Genomic DNA, 17312 nt, shown 5'->3' on the forward strand with positions numbered 1-17312 from the left:
TATCAAACCCACGGACAGGATGCGATTTATAAGAAGGGCTAATAGTAACTAATAGACTATGGAGGTTATAGTTCAGAATTCTACATTGTACTGTAGTGTACTTAACCTATCTATTATCAACATGAGTACAAATATTGGCAGAAAAAGATAAATACATAGCCTGAGGCACGGGTCATGTGAATATGCTCTAAACAATGGATGCTGGTACAATCATGTCTGACCGGCTTGGGGGAGGGGGCTTGGGCTTTGGAAAAGGGAATGATTCACAAAATCCACCTCTAGGTCCTCTACCATAATTAGCAATTACTAATACTCCACAAAATCCACCTCTAGGTCCTCTAGGTCCTTTGATTCACCCAGAATTGTCTTTTGGTGAAAAATTGTTGATTTGGTCAGCGAATCATTGACCTGGTGGTGGAATCGTTGAACCAAACAATGGTTTTTGGCTTTTTTTTTTTTATTTTTTAATTTTTTTGTTAGAACAAGCCATTCACTCAAACTGGATAGTTAGATCGTTCAACCCGAAAACCAGACCTAGAACGGCTCCCTGTCTGGTTTCGTTTTTAAAAACTTTGCTCTACTCAACTAAGCTTTATCCCAACAATTGGTAATTATTAAGGACCCTTTTGTTTTTCTGATTTTGAGAGGGGGACGTCGGTCAATGGGGATTTTGATTGCTGTTGACCGAATACTTATGTTTTGTTTTCAGATTCATGTGGGGTCCATACAAAATTCATTTTCCTGGGTATCACTCTCACGTAGGTAAGTAAATTTTTGGGTTGGAGAGAAGTTGCCAATACTTAGATGGGTCAAAGTCGTCCCTTTTAATACTAATTTTTTATGGTTAAAATGGTCATTATCTTATTAATTTGGATAAATGCATTTAGTCTTTATATAAAACAAAAAACATAAAAAAAATCAATAAATAAATGTAGATGAATAAACCAAGGTTCTATCTGGAATTGTGGTAGTTTGTAGTTATAACATTTTGAGTAGCACCCGTTTGGTTAGAAAGTTATGCTGGTTTGGTTGGGTGTTTTAACCACCCGTTTCACGTTGGGATTTAAGATGTGGGAACCAACCACCCGTTTCACGTTAAAGTGTTGAAAGCTTCTAGGTTCCTGTTTACTTCTTCTTCTTGTACTGCAAATTTGAGTTAGGGTTTGGAGGTAAAATGATTTCATAAAATAATAAAATAATTAAAGTAAATTAAAAAATGATAATTTAGGAATTTAGAAAACTTTAAACAGTGATAAAATTTTTTTTCGAAGTTAACTAACAAAATGCTAACGGAGGGGTCTTTGTCTAATGGCCAAAGTTCAGAGGTATTTATCGAAAAAAAAGTGCATGGTCTTCGTCACCGACCCATGGGGTCCGTGTAAATTACCCATAGAACTCCTTTTACTTGTGGAAGGATATCTCTGTCCAAACATTTGTCTAAAAAGTAATTTTGATTTCTAATACGACTCGACTGGAATTCAGATTTCTGAATGGAGCCCAACGGTACTTTTCCCTAAATAGAATGCTAATTGCAAGGCAAATAATTCTCCCTACGTATGCTTAGACAATATATATCTTATCGGCTCTCCGGTCTCCACCAGTATAGTTGCTTGCGACGCCTCTCGCCCGTACAATGGAACCCCGTCTCTCTCCTACGGTCATTAGTCTCTCTCCCTGTCTCTCCTCTTCGCCTTTTAGTCGTCAATACTCATGTGATGCTTGATATTTTAGCTTTTATTTCTTTTGAATTTCATTCGACACGCCTTACGAGTTTAATTTTCTGTTAATCTGGTATCTACATGAGTGAACACAGTGGTAAAACAGGAAATGCAAACCAAATAGAAGAAGCTAATATACTAAGACCATAGAACTTCTATTTTCACTTCTTCACTTGATAATTTGAAATGACCCAAAGGATGGAATGTTTATTAGATTTATCTTACCAGCTTAATAAAGAGATAAAATTGTATTTGGAGGTGAATTGCAGGAGCTTATGCATGGAAATGTTAATATAAACCAGTGATTTTTTATTTTTTATTTTTTTGCTGTATTGAATCGGTGAAGTTCAGGGTTCCTTGTATTAACTATTTCTTTTCCACCATTTTTATTTTTGTTGCATATGGGTATGGTGCCATTTTTATTATTATTTTTTTTGTTGCATATACAGCCTCGAGTCTTAAGAGTGGGCACTTAGTGCTAACCTGTCTTATCCGGTTCACTCCACCCGAGACCCTGGGTGCTGGAACCAGCATTGGGTTATGACCTTTTGCTGTATATAGCACCAGAGCACTTGTTTCTTTTGACATGTTAAAATGGAAATTAATTGGAAGAAGCTATCACAAGACAGGATCGATTTCCAAGGGAATGGTAAAGTTGGCTAAGATCTTGATTGATATTCTGTTGTTTTTTCCGGGATGGATTACTGATTGTGAGGGGGAGGAGATGGGGGAGGTGGACGACTATGAGGTTGTTTGGTACTATTACTGTTGCATGCCAATTAGTATTGATCAACCCAAAACATTTCAGATAAGTTCAATCCAAAACATTATACAAACTAATTCGGGACTGTTGTTCCAAAAATTCCCATTACTTTCTCGTCTTTAAACTTGGAGGCTTTTAGCATAGTTTTCTCTAACTAGGAAGTTGAAATTTCTGAGATGATAAATAACGTAAGACCATCTCCAAGCTTGACCATTTACTCATCTGTATTGATCGAATAGAGTGAACCAAGAGTAGTAGCACAATGTTGACGAGTTTTGGACTTTTGGTATGATTCAATTGCCTTTGGAGTTTCTCATAAGATGTTATAATGATTCTACTTGTTTGATCCATGTGATTTTTTTTTTAGAATAATGGGGATGGCATTTAGCAGTTGAAAGATTTTTGGCCAAGTAAATTAAAAAAAAAGGCTAGATGTGCTTGTCAAGAGAGTCCATTTGAACCCAAATAGTAAGAAAAACCATTCCCAAATAAAAGTAACAGATGGCCATGGATTAGTAAGTAATAACAAGTATTACCACTAGCTTTGCAGAGAAGACACCAATTAGGGGATAAGAAACAGTTAGGCCTCCTAACTCATTATATTAATTGAAAGGAACATGTACAACATTAATTTTAGCTTTGAGTGAGTAAAAGGAAATCACATTTATAACAGATATTGCAGGCCCAGTGATATTTGAACTTTTAAGGTTTAGTACATTCTACCTTCCAATGATATTTGAACTTTTAATGTTTCAGGGTAATGTGTCCATTACCAAATCCTATATGTTTATTATGGGGAAACAGTCAGAAAAGCTTCCTTTATATGCTTGCTTTAATGGTCATGCTTGGAAGAGGTGTACAGTTTTCTGTTCGGCTCCAAAGGGAAAACGTGGTTTTGGGCCTCAGCCTATGAAAGAAAAGGTGGTAAATTAATCAGTTAATGCATTTCATTTTGTATCTTTATATGCCTATTTTCTATTGTGGTCCTAATGTGGTGACTTGATTTTGTTTTGTTCTTTTTTTATATATTTCTCCACAGTTTGCATCTTTATATTTCTCCACGTTTTGTATCTTTGTATGCCTATTTTCTATTGTGGTCCTAATGTAGTGGCCCATTCGGACCAAATGGGTCAGGTGGTCCAAAAGAAGAGCCCAATTCAAATAATCAGATTAAAGATCACGTGACCCTTAAAAATATGTTTTACACTAAATGTATAATGCAGATGGGCACATAAGGGCATTTTAGTAATTAAAATATGTTTAATAAGGCCGAGTCTTCATTCAGGGGCAGTTTGGTCATAAAAGTTGTATTTATGCTGACGTGGACAACTTCTGTCAATGAACACTAATGGTGCTCTAATGGATGGTGAGTTTTGGAAAACAAAAGCTCACTGACATGGGGTTTCTTGGAAGTTTTGAAAAGTTATGGTGAGTTTATGAGAAATGTTGGAAAGCCATGGTGAGTTTTTATAAAATTTCCCTTTTTTTTTTTGATAAGTAAAGAATCATATTCCATTAATTCAAAGATTGGTTACATGAAAATCCCCTTAGGCGTGAGGTGCTGCCTCTCCATACAGAAAACACAAAAACTACATAAAAAAGTGCAAGACTGTTAAAAAACACAAATTACAGTTGTGCCCAGAATAATGTTTTCCTATTTGTCCCTTGTTTTTCTAAGACATTAGCAAATGCATTAATTGATCTCCCAACCCACTGTACTGTTACAGACATATTCCTTGTTAGCCATTTGAATTTCTTTATCCCATTCTTGTAGTCCCACGTGACATCGTCCGGATTATTTAACCAGTTCACCACTGTCTTAGAGTCCCCTTCAACCAGAAGCTACTCCACACCCATTTCTTTTGCAAGGATTATTCCTTGTATTGTAGCTAACAGCTCTGCCCGAATAGAGTTCCCAACACCTAAAAGGCTAGAATATAGTAAGATGACCTCTCTAGCCTCATTCCTCAGTACACCTCCCAATCTAGAGGGACCCGGGTTGCCCTGGCTACTCTCATCAAAATTCAGCTTCAAAGAACTGTGAGGAGGAGGGACCCAACTTGTCATTACCTTTACCTTGGAGGAGGAACAACTTGCTATTGATAACCAATCCCTCCAACAGTCAGTAAAGGAGAAATGATCAAACAAATCTAGTGTCTTTAACCAATGTGTTGCCCTATACATAATGCAGTCCTTCGAGGCATGACTGCTCCTCCCTTTTTCCTGGAAGATCCTAGCATTCCTTTCTTCCCAAACTGTCCATAACAAGGCTACTCGTGCACACCTCCACATTTTCCTACCTCTTTTATGGGGCCAATTAAACATAGAAGGGTTAAAAATTGTACTTACTTCTGTTGGCATATCCAATCTACTCCCAAACAATGATAGAAGCCAAACCCAAAGCTCTGTAGTGACACTACAAGATAAAAATAAGTGATAACAATCCTCACCATGAGATCTGCAAAGAGTGCACTATTTTGGACTTTGGAGAAATACATAAGAAGGGTCTTCTCTTTTGTAGGTTATCCATCATGCTTACTCTACCATGACACACTTCCCAACACAAAGCCATAAACTTGGAGGGAATTGGCCTACACCAGATTTCTTTGGAAGGGAAACTTTGTTGAGAGGAGGTTTGGTACAAGAATTTAAAAAAGGAACCACAAGAAAAAGATCCATTGGGGTGAATGGCCCAAATCCTCTTATAAGGCTTCAAAGGATCCAACCAAACCTTATCGAGGAGACCAAGAAGAGTAGACAAGCAATCAACTTCATCCTCCCTTAACCCTCTATAGAAACCAAAATCCCAAGACAAAGACGACAAATTTAAAATTGAAGGAAGGAATTTTGAAATCACTGCTTTTTTATACAAGGATGGAAAAAGGTTTTGTAGGGGAAGTTCTCCAGCCCAAATGTCCTTCCAAAACCGAATAGAATTACCATAACAAGCATCATACCTGATACAACTAAGGAACTGTGGAAGAATTTTGTTAATTGCTTTCCATGGCGTTGCTAGATTAACCCTCCTTGAAGTACCAGTGTCGCATCCACACTCTGAGCATCCATGAATACTCTTCACCACTTCATGCCACAACCTATCTCGCTCCATAGGCCATCTCCACAATCACTTCCCTAACAAAGCTGAATTCTTTTTAAGCACATTCCCAAGCCCTAATCCTCCTTCTTCTTTGCTTTTATCCACAACCTCCCAATAAATTAAGTGGTCTTTTTTACCTTCTCTTGTTTCCCAAAGAAAATCTCTCATCAATTTTTCCAGTTTCTTTGCTTCCCTAGATGGTATCCTAAAGATAGGGAGGTAGTAAGTAGGTAGGTTCATAAGGGTAGCTCTTATCAAGGTGATCCTCCCACCCAAAGAGATGTAATTTTTCTTCCACGTAGCTAATCTTTTTTCAAACTTCTCTATGACTAGGGTCCAAAACCTACTCTCCCTAGGGTTTGCCCCTAATGGCAGCCCTAAATAGGACAAAGGCCAGCTAGAAATGGAGCACCGAAGACAATCTGCAATAACCTCAATCTCCTCAAAATCCAGTTTGACTCTGACTATACAGCTCTTTTCTAAATCGATTTTCAAATTGGTCACTCCTTCAAAGGCTTTAATCATTTCTTTAAGGTTTCCCATTTTCTCACTAAAACCACCATCACAAAAGATCATCAAGTCATCCAAAAATTGCAGATGAATTATTGGAGTTCGGTTTGTGCCATTCTCCACCCTCTTATCACATCTTCCCTATCAGCCTTGGTGATAATTCGACTAACCACATCAGCTACCAAGGTAAAGAGAAAAGGTGAAAGTGGATCTCCTTGTCTAATACCCCTACTAGTTGGAAAAAGCCCTTACCACCCCATCTTTCCCCTTAACCCACACTTTCTCAAAACCTTTACTAGGAACTTCCAGTCCACCAAATCATAGGCTTTCTCAAGATTGAGCTTACAAACAAAGCCTCTTTGCTTAGACTTCTTCATCTCCTCCACACATTTGTTGGCAATCAGGATCTGATCAATTATCTGTCATCCTTGGGTGAATGCCCCTTGAGCCTGACTAATAATGGAGGGAAGGATTTCTTTAATCCTCAAAGGTAGAACCTTTGCCAGGATTTTATAGATACTAGTCACCAAACTAATTTGTCCTGAAGTCTTTAGGATGGATGGCATCGGATTTCTTTGGAAATAGAGTCAAGAAAGTAGCGTTAATGCCTCGATTGACTATATGCTTATTTGCAAACTCATTAACAACCTCACAAAGATAATTTTTTATCACATCCCAACAATCTTGGTAAAAGGCCATTGTAAAACCATTTGGGCCTAGAGATTTGGATCTATTCATTAAGAACATTGCCTTCCTAATCTCTTCTTCCTCAAAAATTCTTTCCAGCCACCTAACTTGATCTTCATCCAGACTTCACCAATCCATCCCTTCCAATTCCAACCTCTCATCCAAGGGTCTTCTGTAAATCGATTTAAAGTGATCTGCAAACTTCTTGGCAATATCATCCTGATTAGTGAAAACCTCCCCTATCTCTAGCTTAGATACTAAGTTCTTTCTCCTCCTCCCATTTGCCACATCATGAAAAAACTTTGTATTTCCATCATCTTCCTTGATCCACCTATGCCTCGATTTCCGCCTCCAAGTTATTTATTCTCTCTATAAGACCTCTTCTAAATCCTTCTTTAATTGTCTCCTCATGTCTCTCTCACCCTCCTCCATTCTAGCTTGAGCGTCTCTTTCATCTAGCCCTTCTATCCTAGAGATTAGATTCACTTTTTGCTCCTCAATTCTTCCAAAGTGATCCCTATTTCATTCTTTTATTTTGGATCTTAGCCTCTGCAATTTCTTGTGAAATCTTACCCCTTTCCACTTTATCCTCCTCAGTTCCTCATTCCACCATAAATTAACTTTATTCACAAAGTCGAGGTGGGTTAGCCACATGTTCTCAAACCTAAAAGGCCTAGGTCCACCGGTAAAATCTTCCACACCTATTGTTATAGGATAGTGATCCGAGGTTACCCTAGGCAAAGCTCTAGACACCAAGTTTCCCCAATAGTTCTCCTAATCAACATTAAAGATAAGCCTGTCCAACTTCGACCACAAGGGAGTTTCCTGTAAGTTAGACCAAGTAAATCTAGCTTGTAGCAGCGGGATCTCCTTTAACTCACAATCATCAATAAAGCTATTAAACTTTGTCATGCTAGTTGTGATGGTTTGTTGGGAACTATTAGTTTCTTCGGTAAAACGTATTACATTGAAGTCCCCTTCCAAACACCACAAACCTTCCCATAGACCCTGAATTGCATACAACTCCTCCCACATGTCATTCCTTTATAGTTATTAGGACTATAGATATTGGTTAACACCCAAGTGAAGTCATCCCCTACATTCTTGAATTTGATGGAAACCAAGAACCTCCCTATTAATTCCTCCACTGCTTCTACTACATCATCCTTCCATAATGTGACAATCCCTCCCGAGGCTCCCCAAGAAGGGACTGAGGTCCACCCTACTCCTCTAGACCTCCATACACTCCTCACCCATCTTTCGTCCAACTCCACCAACTTTGTTTCTTGTAACATAACAATGTCAGGCCTTTCCCTTCTACGTAAATCCTTTATCACCCTCCTTTTCCTTGCACTCCCTAATCCCCTAACATTTCATCTAACTATTCTCATAGGCACAGATCATGCAAACACCCTCGGTCATAAACGACAACTCCTTACTTCATATCCTTTCTCCTATCACCTCTACCATTAAACTCTAGATTCCCTTCGATGTCACCAATTAATCTTTCCACTTCAAATCGTTTATTCTTTTCCTTATTCTTTTTTGCCTCACTCTTTTTATTATAAGATTTCACCTGTCCTTTCCTTTCAACCCTCTCGTCGACCTGACCTCCCTCACCAATAATTTCCAAAACTGAAGTCTGAAGTCCTTCTTTATCATAGTCAACCCCTTCCTTTCCCCTATCCATCACCATTTCACTGAACCCGTCCACATATCCTTCATTTTGTTTGAGATTCTCAAACTCTGTGGAAATCAGTCCCCAAATTTTATCTACCTCCCCACTCTTCCCTTTAAGGTACTCTTCCCCAACTCTTCCACCTTGTTCCACCTCCAATCGTACCCTTGTTGTACCTTCTAGGTGGGATGCTGGTACCTCTGTTTCAGGCATAATACAATGGTTAGTAACCAAAAACAAATTGACATTTGTACCTGGTTGGATAGGGATAACACAAGGAATGCTAGGACTTTGCCAAATACGACTTGGACTGGTGTTGTTTCCTTACAGGGAGACTTCTGTGGAGTAGACATGGTAGTGCAAGCACCACTGTTCAGTCTACCCTCTTGAAAACCCAATCCCAGACTCCCAGTACTCCCCTTCCTAGTTCACCCTTATCCATGCTCACAAGAGAGAGAGCTGTTCTCTTACATTTAAGTCTTGTATGCCTTGTGACTTTTCATTGGCTCCCTCATTATGGGATAGTGGGATCTGTCCAACAAGTGCAACACCTCCTACCCTTTGTTCTTCCTTGGGAAAATCTGCAGTAGCCCCATCTTCTTCTAAGAACAACACCTCTGTATTCAGGCTTCCTGTTTCAATCATATTTTGTTTAGCTTGCAAATTGAGGTTACTCATACTCGAATCTCCATACAAAATTGCAGATTCTAGCTTTTCTAAATCAATGTGCTTGACGCATCTAGGATTCTGCCTCTCAGGCGACAACTAATTCAAGCTCTTAGTTGGGATCCACTGAAAAGAGCTACTAGAATGTGCACTCTACCCTGATGTCTAAAGTTGGGCTATGGGAACTCGAGGAGGAAGAAGATAGACGATTAGAATCGTCTATCAACTGATCCCCCCAACTTCAGTCATGTGAAGATTTAAGTGAGTATGTGACTCCCCCCCCCAGTCATGTGCTGTTTTAAGTGAGCATGTAATTGAACCCTCCCCAACTCCAGACACATGCTGTTTTAAGTGAGCATGTGACTTATCCTTATCCTTATTAGTTATGGGATTAAAATTGGGACCAGGAGAAGTAAGATCTCCTCAAACCTTTGGCCTAGGAGAAATAACAAGGTCCATGGGTTTAGTGTTCTTAACCAACTCCACAAGACTACTTGGCCCACTAACTCAACCTACCTCAACTCCCAGTTAGTAGTCGATCAAGACTACAATCAGTCTTGAATCCCAACTGATTTCGGATTGAGAAATATAGAAGGAAAAGGAAGAAGAAAGGAGAAGAAGCAGAAGTGCACAAGGGTTTTGAAAGGAGGGACAGATTGAATGAGTCTGCCGCCGCCACTCTCTTAATATTTATAGGTTATGTTCACTAAATGTAGGAAAGGACCGAACTGCCCTTAATACTTACGTGGTGTTAGAGTGCTCGAGTCAGGGGTATTTTGGTCATTCTGGTTTATCTTCTTGGAAGTGAAAGGTCTATTGTATCTGAGTTTAAGTTATGTGTCCCATCTTATATGAGGGACAAAACTGTCTTTCTTGTAACTCCAAGTTTATGAATAAAATCCAAGTGGGTCGGCTAGGAGAGTGATTTTTTTTTTCACATTCTCTCTTCTAGTCTGGCCGAACATTCTTCTCCTTCTTTCTCTTTTCTTTCTTCTTCCTTCTTCTCTACTTTGACCTAGAATCAACTAGGGTTTATTCACATGGTATCAGAGCTGTAAGGTCGTATCCTTATTTCTTTCTTGTTGCTGTTCTCTTTCTGGGTTCGCCGTCGGCTTTCACAGCTGTCTTCTTCTTTCTCAATTGACCTGAGTGGAGATTCGATAAGGGGCTGAAGAGGAGCTGTCGTTTTGGTGATCTGGAGGTGAGAATGCCTCCAGTCATTGCTGTGGTGGCCGTTGAAGTCGTTTACTAAACCCTCTATTCAGTATCGAAGGGGGCTGAACACTACTGTTGTTTGTCCAGGTAAGGGACTGTGAATGCTTTCTTGTTGCTTCAAAAGTTGGTTGTGGTGATGCTCAGTGTGACTGATATGCATTTCAGTCGTATTCCTCTGCATTTCTCTTCATATATATGTTGAAAGAAGAGTTGTCGACTGCTGAAGTTCACAACAGAAGTAGATTGGTGGGGGTTGTGTCGTGGTGATTGGTGGTGGTGGTGGTTGTGTCCTAGACCTTGTGTGTAATTGGTTCTGCAGTGTGCAGCCCAAGTGTTTGATGTGAAGACTGAGTGATTTCAGTCTTAGTGTGTGGTGGTGAATGGTTTTGCAGTGTGCAACCCAGGTTTTTGATGTGAAGACTGAGTGATTTCAGCCTTAGTTTGTGGTGTGTAATGTGTATTTAAAGTTGGGGTTGGTGGTGCTATAAGTGAGATAGGCCGTGTGAAAGAGCGTGTGGTTATGTTGTATACTTGAAGGTGAAATAATGGAGATGGCCTCTCCCGTAGAAGGGAATGACAACAAAATCAACATCATGCTTTCTTCAGATTATATAAGTGTTCAAATGACATCCATCAAGTTGAATGGTGAAAACTATGTACCGTGGACAAAATCTGTGGAGGTGTTCTTGAAGGCCAAGAGGAAAGTAAAACATGTGAAGGAGGAGAAACCTTTCTCTAATTCTCCTGGGTTCAATGATTGGGAACAAGATGATGCACAGATAATGACATGGCTTTGGAACAGCATGGAACCAAAGATTAGTATGAACTTCATGTTCCTAGATACAGCCAAAGAGATCTGGGATCATGCTAAAAAGTTGTACTCTGGACAAGACAACACAACTAGGTCATATGCCTGTTACTACAGAGAGGCCACCAATTACTCAAGTGTATACCCGTAGAAGTGCTTCGGCCCCTCCTCCACTTCAGAACCTGTCGACAGATCCTGCTACTGCTCCTTCTCCCTCAGATCTTGATCTTCCTATTGCTTTGCGGAAAGGTAAACATACTTGTACTTCTCATACCATTGCAATTTATATCATTACTCTCATTGGTTCCCATTCCCAAGACTGTACAGGAAGCCCTTGAAAGGATGAGAGATCCATCCCATGGACGCCCAAAAATTGCGGAATAAGGGGCGAATTTCAAAATTTTTTTTCTCCCTTCAACTGGGAATCACATTCCCTATTTAGAAAATCATATTTTCAAGGATCAATCTTGAACCTTAAACTGAACCAGATCTGAACCAAAAGGAATGAGAGAGAATAATACCTGATACGGAGAAGTAATATCTCCCAACGAAGGTGTTCACGCCCAAGGAAGGATCCAAAGATTGCTCCCACTGAAGATGGCGCAGTGTAGGATGGAGCAGAATCAGCAGTGTTCTTCTCCAAGAACTCTGTCCTTCACAAGAAACAGTAGGATGGAACGTGAGCACAACTTCCTTTTCAATCCTTTCTCAAAGAACTGATGTCAAGATCCAATCTTGACTTCTCCCACAGCTGGAGATCGAACTGGCAAACAAGGCAGCAAGAGCAGGGGGCGGCAAGAGAGTATTCGCAGGGTGCAGAATTCTCTCTTCTTGATTTCAGCACTAAAGAGGATCTGATGTGTGTCTTGTTCTCTCTCAAGGCTGCCGCCCCCTCCTTCTTTTTGTTAACTTAAAAGATCAGCTCCTAATCCCATTAGGAGGTGCTTATCCAAATCATATTTGGATCAGCCTTCTCTTCTAATGATAAGGATAAACCCTTATCTTATCTGCAGATTAGATTAGCTTTATCTATAAATAGCCCAGTTCGAAATGGGCTTTAGGCCCATTAAGCTTATGTGCTCATTCAGCCTTCCTAACTGCTGCCCAGTTGGGCTTCCTTGTATGGCGTGGGACCCAAGCATTGATCTACACATCAGCCACATGGGTTCGGCCCAGCCTTTGTTACAAGGCCTGGTCGAATACACTGTTAAAGACAGTGCACCCCCTGAAACCCATCAAATGGGTTCTATGGGCGCAACACTTACCCTAAGTGGTCCCTGGGCCAAGCCATATTGTAACACCCAGGGACTGTGGGCAGATGCAAGATTAGCCCATCAGGTATTATCCTCAATGGTCTTACACTTAACCTCTCAGCCCTTAATGATCACACACTGCCTTACAAGAGAGGACCTCTCCCTCGGCTGCAAGGAACAGTGTTGCACTCTCCACTTATATGGATCCCGGGAATTAAAACCTTTTGCAAACATTTTAGAAACCATAATATATATACTTTTATATCTTATATAAAATATACTTTGCAAAACAAATCTCAACGGTTGAAATCGGCTGCCGGCAGTCTTGGTTTCCAACAGTGAGAGCGCATCCCCGATCATTACCTTTGTCCGACAAAGGGGCTGATCCTGTCACTATGATCACCCACTCAGATGAATTCTCGGATTGTCCCAACATACCCAGGTTTTGACCCCCGCTAAGGATCTCACTGATTGATACATCAAAGACAGACCTATCCGACACCTAGTGCAGTATCATAATCGAGTTTAGGGGTCGGGTGTAATTTTCTAGTTTTGCCCATCAATCTCCAAGGTCCAGGGCAATACTGGAAATCTGGTCCAGTTCAAAGATTCAATTAATCCCACACTGTATGTGCCTGGGGTCTCACCCCGGTAGCTGAGACAAGCCACATCAACCGACTTGATGGCACCACAGTGTCAGCCTTGTCAGGATAGGTCTCCCCAGACCGACCCACTGGCTGTGAACATTCTAAATTAACACGAGTCTCAATAAGTGTCCAGTTTAAGGGTATTACACAGAAACATACCAAGGGAACATGAATCAAATATGCACTTTTATTCATTTACAATAAACTCAAAGTACATCAATTTTGATTGAAGCTAAGGGCATATAAAACTGTCTAACAGCCCTTACCTCCCCAGGGTGGAAGCAAGCCATGGAAGAAGAACTCTCTATTCTACGACATAATCACATGTGGGAACTCACCACCCTTCCTCCTAGTAAGCACACTGTTGGGTGTAAATGGGTGTATACAGTGAAGCACCTTCTTGATGGCAGTGTGGAACGATTGAAGGCACGGTTAGTGGCCAAGGGCTATTCTCAGTTATATGGTGTGGACTATATGGAGACATTCTCTCCTGTGGTTAAAATTGGTTCAGTTCGGGTGTTAATCTCATTAGCTGCTATTTATGATTGGCCTCTTGTGCAACTTGACATAAAAAATGCCTTTTTACATGATGATCTTGTTGAGGAGGTGTATATGGAGCAACCACCAAGGTTCGTTGCTCAGGGGGAGGCTGGTAAGGCGTGTAGGCTCAAAAAGGCAATCTATGGACTGAAACAATCTCCACGTGCATGGTTTGGCAGGTTCAGTGAAGTGGTGAAGGCCTTTGGGATGAAATAGTGTTAGGTTGATCATTTTGTGTTCAGTTATAACTCAAAGGATGGGACAATCTTGCTAGTCGTGTATGTAGATGATATTGTCATAACTGGAAGTGACAACAATGGCATTGACAAGCTGAAAAAATTCTTACAGGACCATTTCAATACGAAAGATCTGGGGAAGCTAAAGTATTTCCTAGGGATTGAGATTGCGAGGTCAAAACAGGGGATCAACCTATGTTAGAGAAAACATGTTCTTGATCTACTTGAAGAAACATGGTTATTAGGTGCTAAACAAGCAGAGATTCATATGGAACTCAATGCCAAGTTAAGTGTGGATGTCGGTGAAGAGTTTGATGATCCTGGAAGATACAGAAGGTTGATGGGAAAGCTGAACTATCTGACCATTACCCGACCAAATATATCATTTGCTGTGAGTGTGGTGAGTCAGTTTATGCAACATCCCCGGGTTCTTAACTGGGAAGCTGTTCTAAGAATCGTTAGGTACCTAAAGGGTGCTCCAGGTCGTGGTTTGTTATACCAAAAGGGGGGAACTCTTGAGATAGTAGGATACACAGATGCTGACTGGGCTGGCTCTATATCAAACAGGAGGTCAACCACAGGGTATTGTACCTTCCTGGGTGGCAATCTTGTAATTTGGATAGCTAGAAGCAAACAGTGGTGGCAAGAAGTAGTGCAGAAGCAGAGTATAGGGCTATGGCCCATACCACATGTGAACTAGTATGGCTGAAGAACTTACTACAGGAGATGGGGTTCTCAATTGACAAACCCATGAAACTGAGGTGGATTGTCACTTTGTGAGAGAGAAAGTGATAAGTGGGGTAATTACTACATCTCATGTAAGCTCAGGAAATCAGTGGGCATATTTCTTCACAAAGGGTTTGTCTCGGGGAAGAATAAATTACATTTGTAACAAGATGGGACTATATGATATATACTCTCTAGCTTGAGGGGGAGTGTGAGTGCTCGAGTTAGGGGTATTTTGGTCATTCTGGTTTACCTTTTTGGAAGTGAAAGGTCTATTGTATTTGAGTTTAAGTTATGTGTCCCATCTTATATGAGGGACAAAACTGTCTTTCTTGTAACTCCAAGTTTATGAATAAAATTCAAGTGGGTCGGCTAGGAGAGTGATTTTTTTTTTCACATTCTCTCTTTTAGTCTTGCCGGACATTCTTTTCCTTCTTTCTCTTTTCTTTCTTCTTCCTTCTTCTCTACTTTGACCTAGAATCAACTAGGGTTTATTCACACATGGCAAATAAAACAAATAAAAGACAGAAATAAATAACAAACTGAAATAACCAGCTGTCTAAGATAACTACCAACTAACATTGCCAAGACTTACAAAGGTTACACATGCTGTTATACGAACACGGTGGGGACCACAGCCGTGGGGCCCACATTAGTGTTCTCTACACAGTTCAACCACCTTATTTCTCACTTCAACTTGCTTTTTAACACTCGTCTCCTCTTTACTCCCCTCTTCAACATTAAAGTTTGCTGTGGCAGTGTTTCCAACCACCTGTGCAAAGGTTCTGCTACGCGTCAGAGGGGTTTCTTGTGTTTTAAGCCTCTGATTTTCCATATGCCTCAAGTCTTTTTGGCTCCCCAGAAGCTGTTGGCCCATTTTAGTATAACTTCCAATCTTTTTTGGACCCTCCAATATGCTTCCCACATACAACTTCTTCCTCAAACTCACCTCCCTCCATTGTAGCTTCCTTCCACAAGTCTGCTTCAATGGAGGAAGCCAGCCAAACTGAAACGGAAACACCCTCCCCTATTATTTCCACCTTCCTTGGTGTATCTTCAATATAGCCGCAAAATGGAGGTCTCCCCAATAAGCACCATCCAGTCTCCCTACACATCAGTGCAATGGCATTTGCTACTTCTTGCTTCCAAAGATGGAAAGGCAATCTGATTATCCGTACCAGAACTCCATCTTCAATAGAGAAGTTTTTGGTATTAGAGAGAGGATTCCATCTAAAGATTGTGATAGTTGCCAAGTCAGTCTGAAATTTAACCATTGAGAAGTCTACTCTGTTCTCCCCAAAATCAACTAGAGCTTTACATTTATCAAAGGGATTTACAATAAACTCACTCTCTAGCTTCAGATTAAAGATCAAGTAATCTACAACTCTCCTCCAGTCAACAGATTGCAACCCTATCTCTATTATGAACTTACTAATCCATTTTTCCTTCGAATGTTCCACCACCCTACACTGTCCATTGGCTTTTGCTACAAACACTGGATCTTGCTCCATGTTTCTTGATATACTGGACCTCTGATACACCCCTTCTTCCCTCCTTGGACTTCCCTTTACTTCATATTAAGATTCTTTGTTTGGATAATGCAAAAGAATACAACTCAAAACCATTTCAACAATATTTAGCAATATAGGATATTCACCAAACTTCTTGTTCTTATATCCCACAACAGAGTGACATGGCTGAACGAAAGAACCAACACTTACTAAAACCACTCAGTCCATTATGCATGATATGAATGTTCCAAAGCATTTTTAGAATTATGCTGCCCTTACATCATGTTTTCTCATCAATCAGATGCCCATGTCTATCCTTGGAAGTCAGTCCCCTTTCTTAGTCTTGTTCCTTACTCTTTCTCTATTCCCTCATACTCCTAGAGTTTTTGGTTATGCTTGTTTTGTTCATAATTTAGGGCTTGAACTGGATAAGTTAGATGCACATGCTACAAAATGCATCTTTCTTGACTATTCCAGAATCCAAAAAGGATATAAGTGTTACAACCCTACCTTCCATCAGTCTTTTGTGTGTTCTGTTGTTACTTTCTTTGAGTTTGTTCCATTCCTTTTTAGTTCTGATGTTCCTCCTCCTCCTGTGTTTCCTCTTCCGGTTCCAGTTGAGGACCCCATTCCTACAATTCTTGTTGTGTCTCAGCCATCGTGTTCCCCATTGTAGGTTAATGCTCACTAATCTCGCAAGAGTATATTCACAGAAGAGCATTGGCTCCTCTTCTAGTTCATTCCTCGTCGATGGATCTAGTAGTTGTGCCTCATCATTCTGACCTTGATCTTCTCATTGCATTGCAAAAAGGTAAACGTTGTTGTACATCTCATCCTATTTCCCGTATTGTTTTTGTTGCTCCCCTTTCTGCTTTCCATCGATAGTTCATATCTTTGTTATCCTCTGTTTCCATTCCTAAGAATGTCTAGGAAGCCATTGCCTCTCCAAGGCAGTGACAAGCAATGGTAGAGGAATTGTTTCCATTGGCACACAATCACACGTGGGAGCTTACCACTCTCCCTCCTGGTAAGCATGTTGTTGGATGTAAGTGGGTATACATAATGAAATATCTTCTAGATGGCAGTGTGGAATGATTGAAAGATAGGTTAGTGGCAAAAAACTACTCTCAGTTGTATGGTGTTGCTGAAGGGATAGGAAATCCATCACATGGACGCCCAAGATTGCGGAAAAACGGGGGCGAATTTCAAAAATTTTTCTTTTCCCTTCAATTGGGAATCGAATTCCCTATTTAGAAA

The 17312-nt window shown here is 40.4% G+C and overlaps 1 protein-coding gene across 5 annotated transcripts in view; it reads left to right on the forward strand.

Moving 5' to 3' along the window:
* The first annotated feature begins 1493 nt into the window (after positions 1-1493).
* Positions 1494-17312, forward strand: part of LOC148853056 (Tetratricopeptide repeat (TPR)-like superfamily protein) — a 128879-nt gene continuing 113060 nt past the window's right edge. For 3 of the 5 annotated variants that reach the window (XR_016099545.1, XR_016099544.1, XM_088946349.1), the window contains exons 1-2: positions 1494-1657; positions 3238-3402. Coding sequence is in view for 3 of the 5 variants with exons in the window: in XM_088946349.1 (XP_088802475.1) it covers positions 1634-1657; positions 3238-3402 (189 nt within the window). In the remaining 2 variants the exon portion in view is untranslated. The remainder of the gene's footprint in view (positions 1658-3237; positions 3403-17312) is intronic. The other 2 variants (XM_088946351.1, XM_088946350.1) reach the window with 2 other exon arrangements.

This window comes from Nelumbo lutea, chromosome 5 (genome assembly GCF_056320005.1).
Source record: "Nelumbo lutea isolate HS-2025 chromosome 5, American lotus-T2T, whole genome shotgun sequence".
NCBI lineage: Eukaryota > Viridiplantae > Streptophyta > Magnoliopsida > Proteales > Nelumbonaceae > Nelumbo > Nelumbo lutea.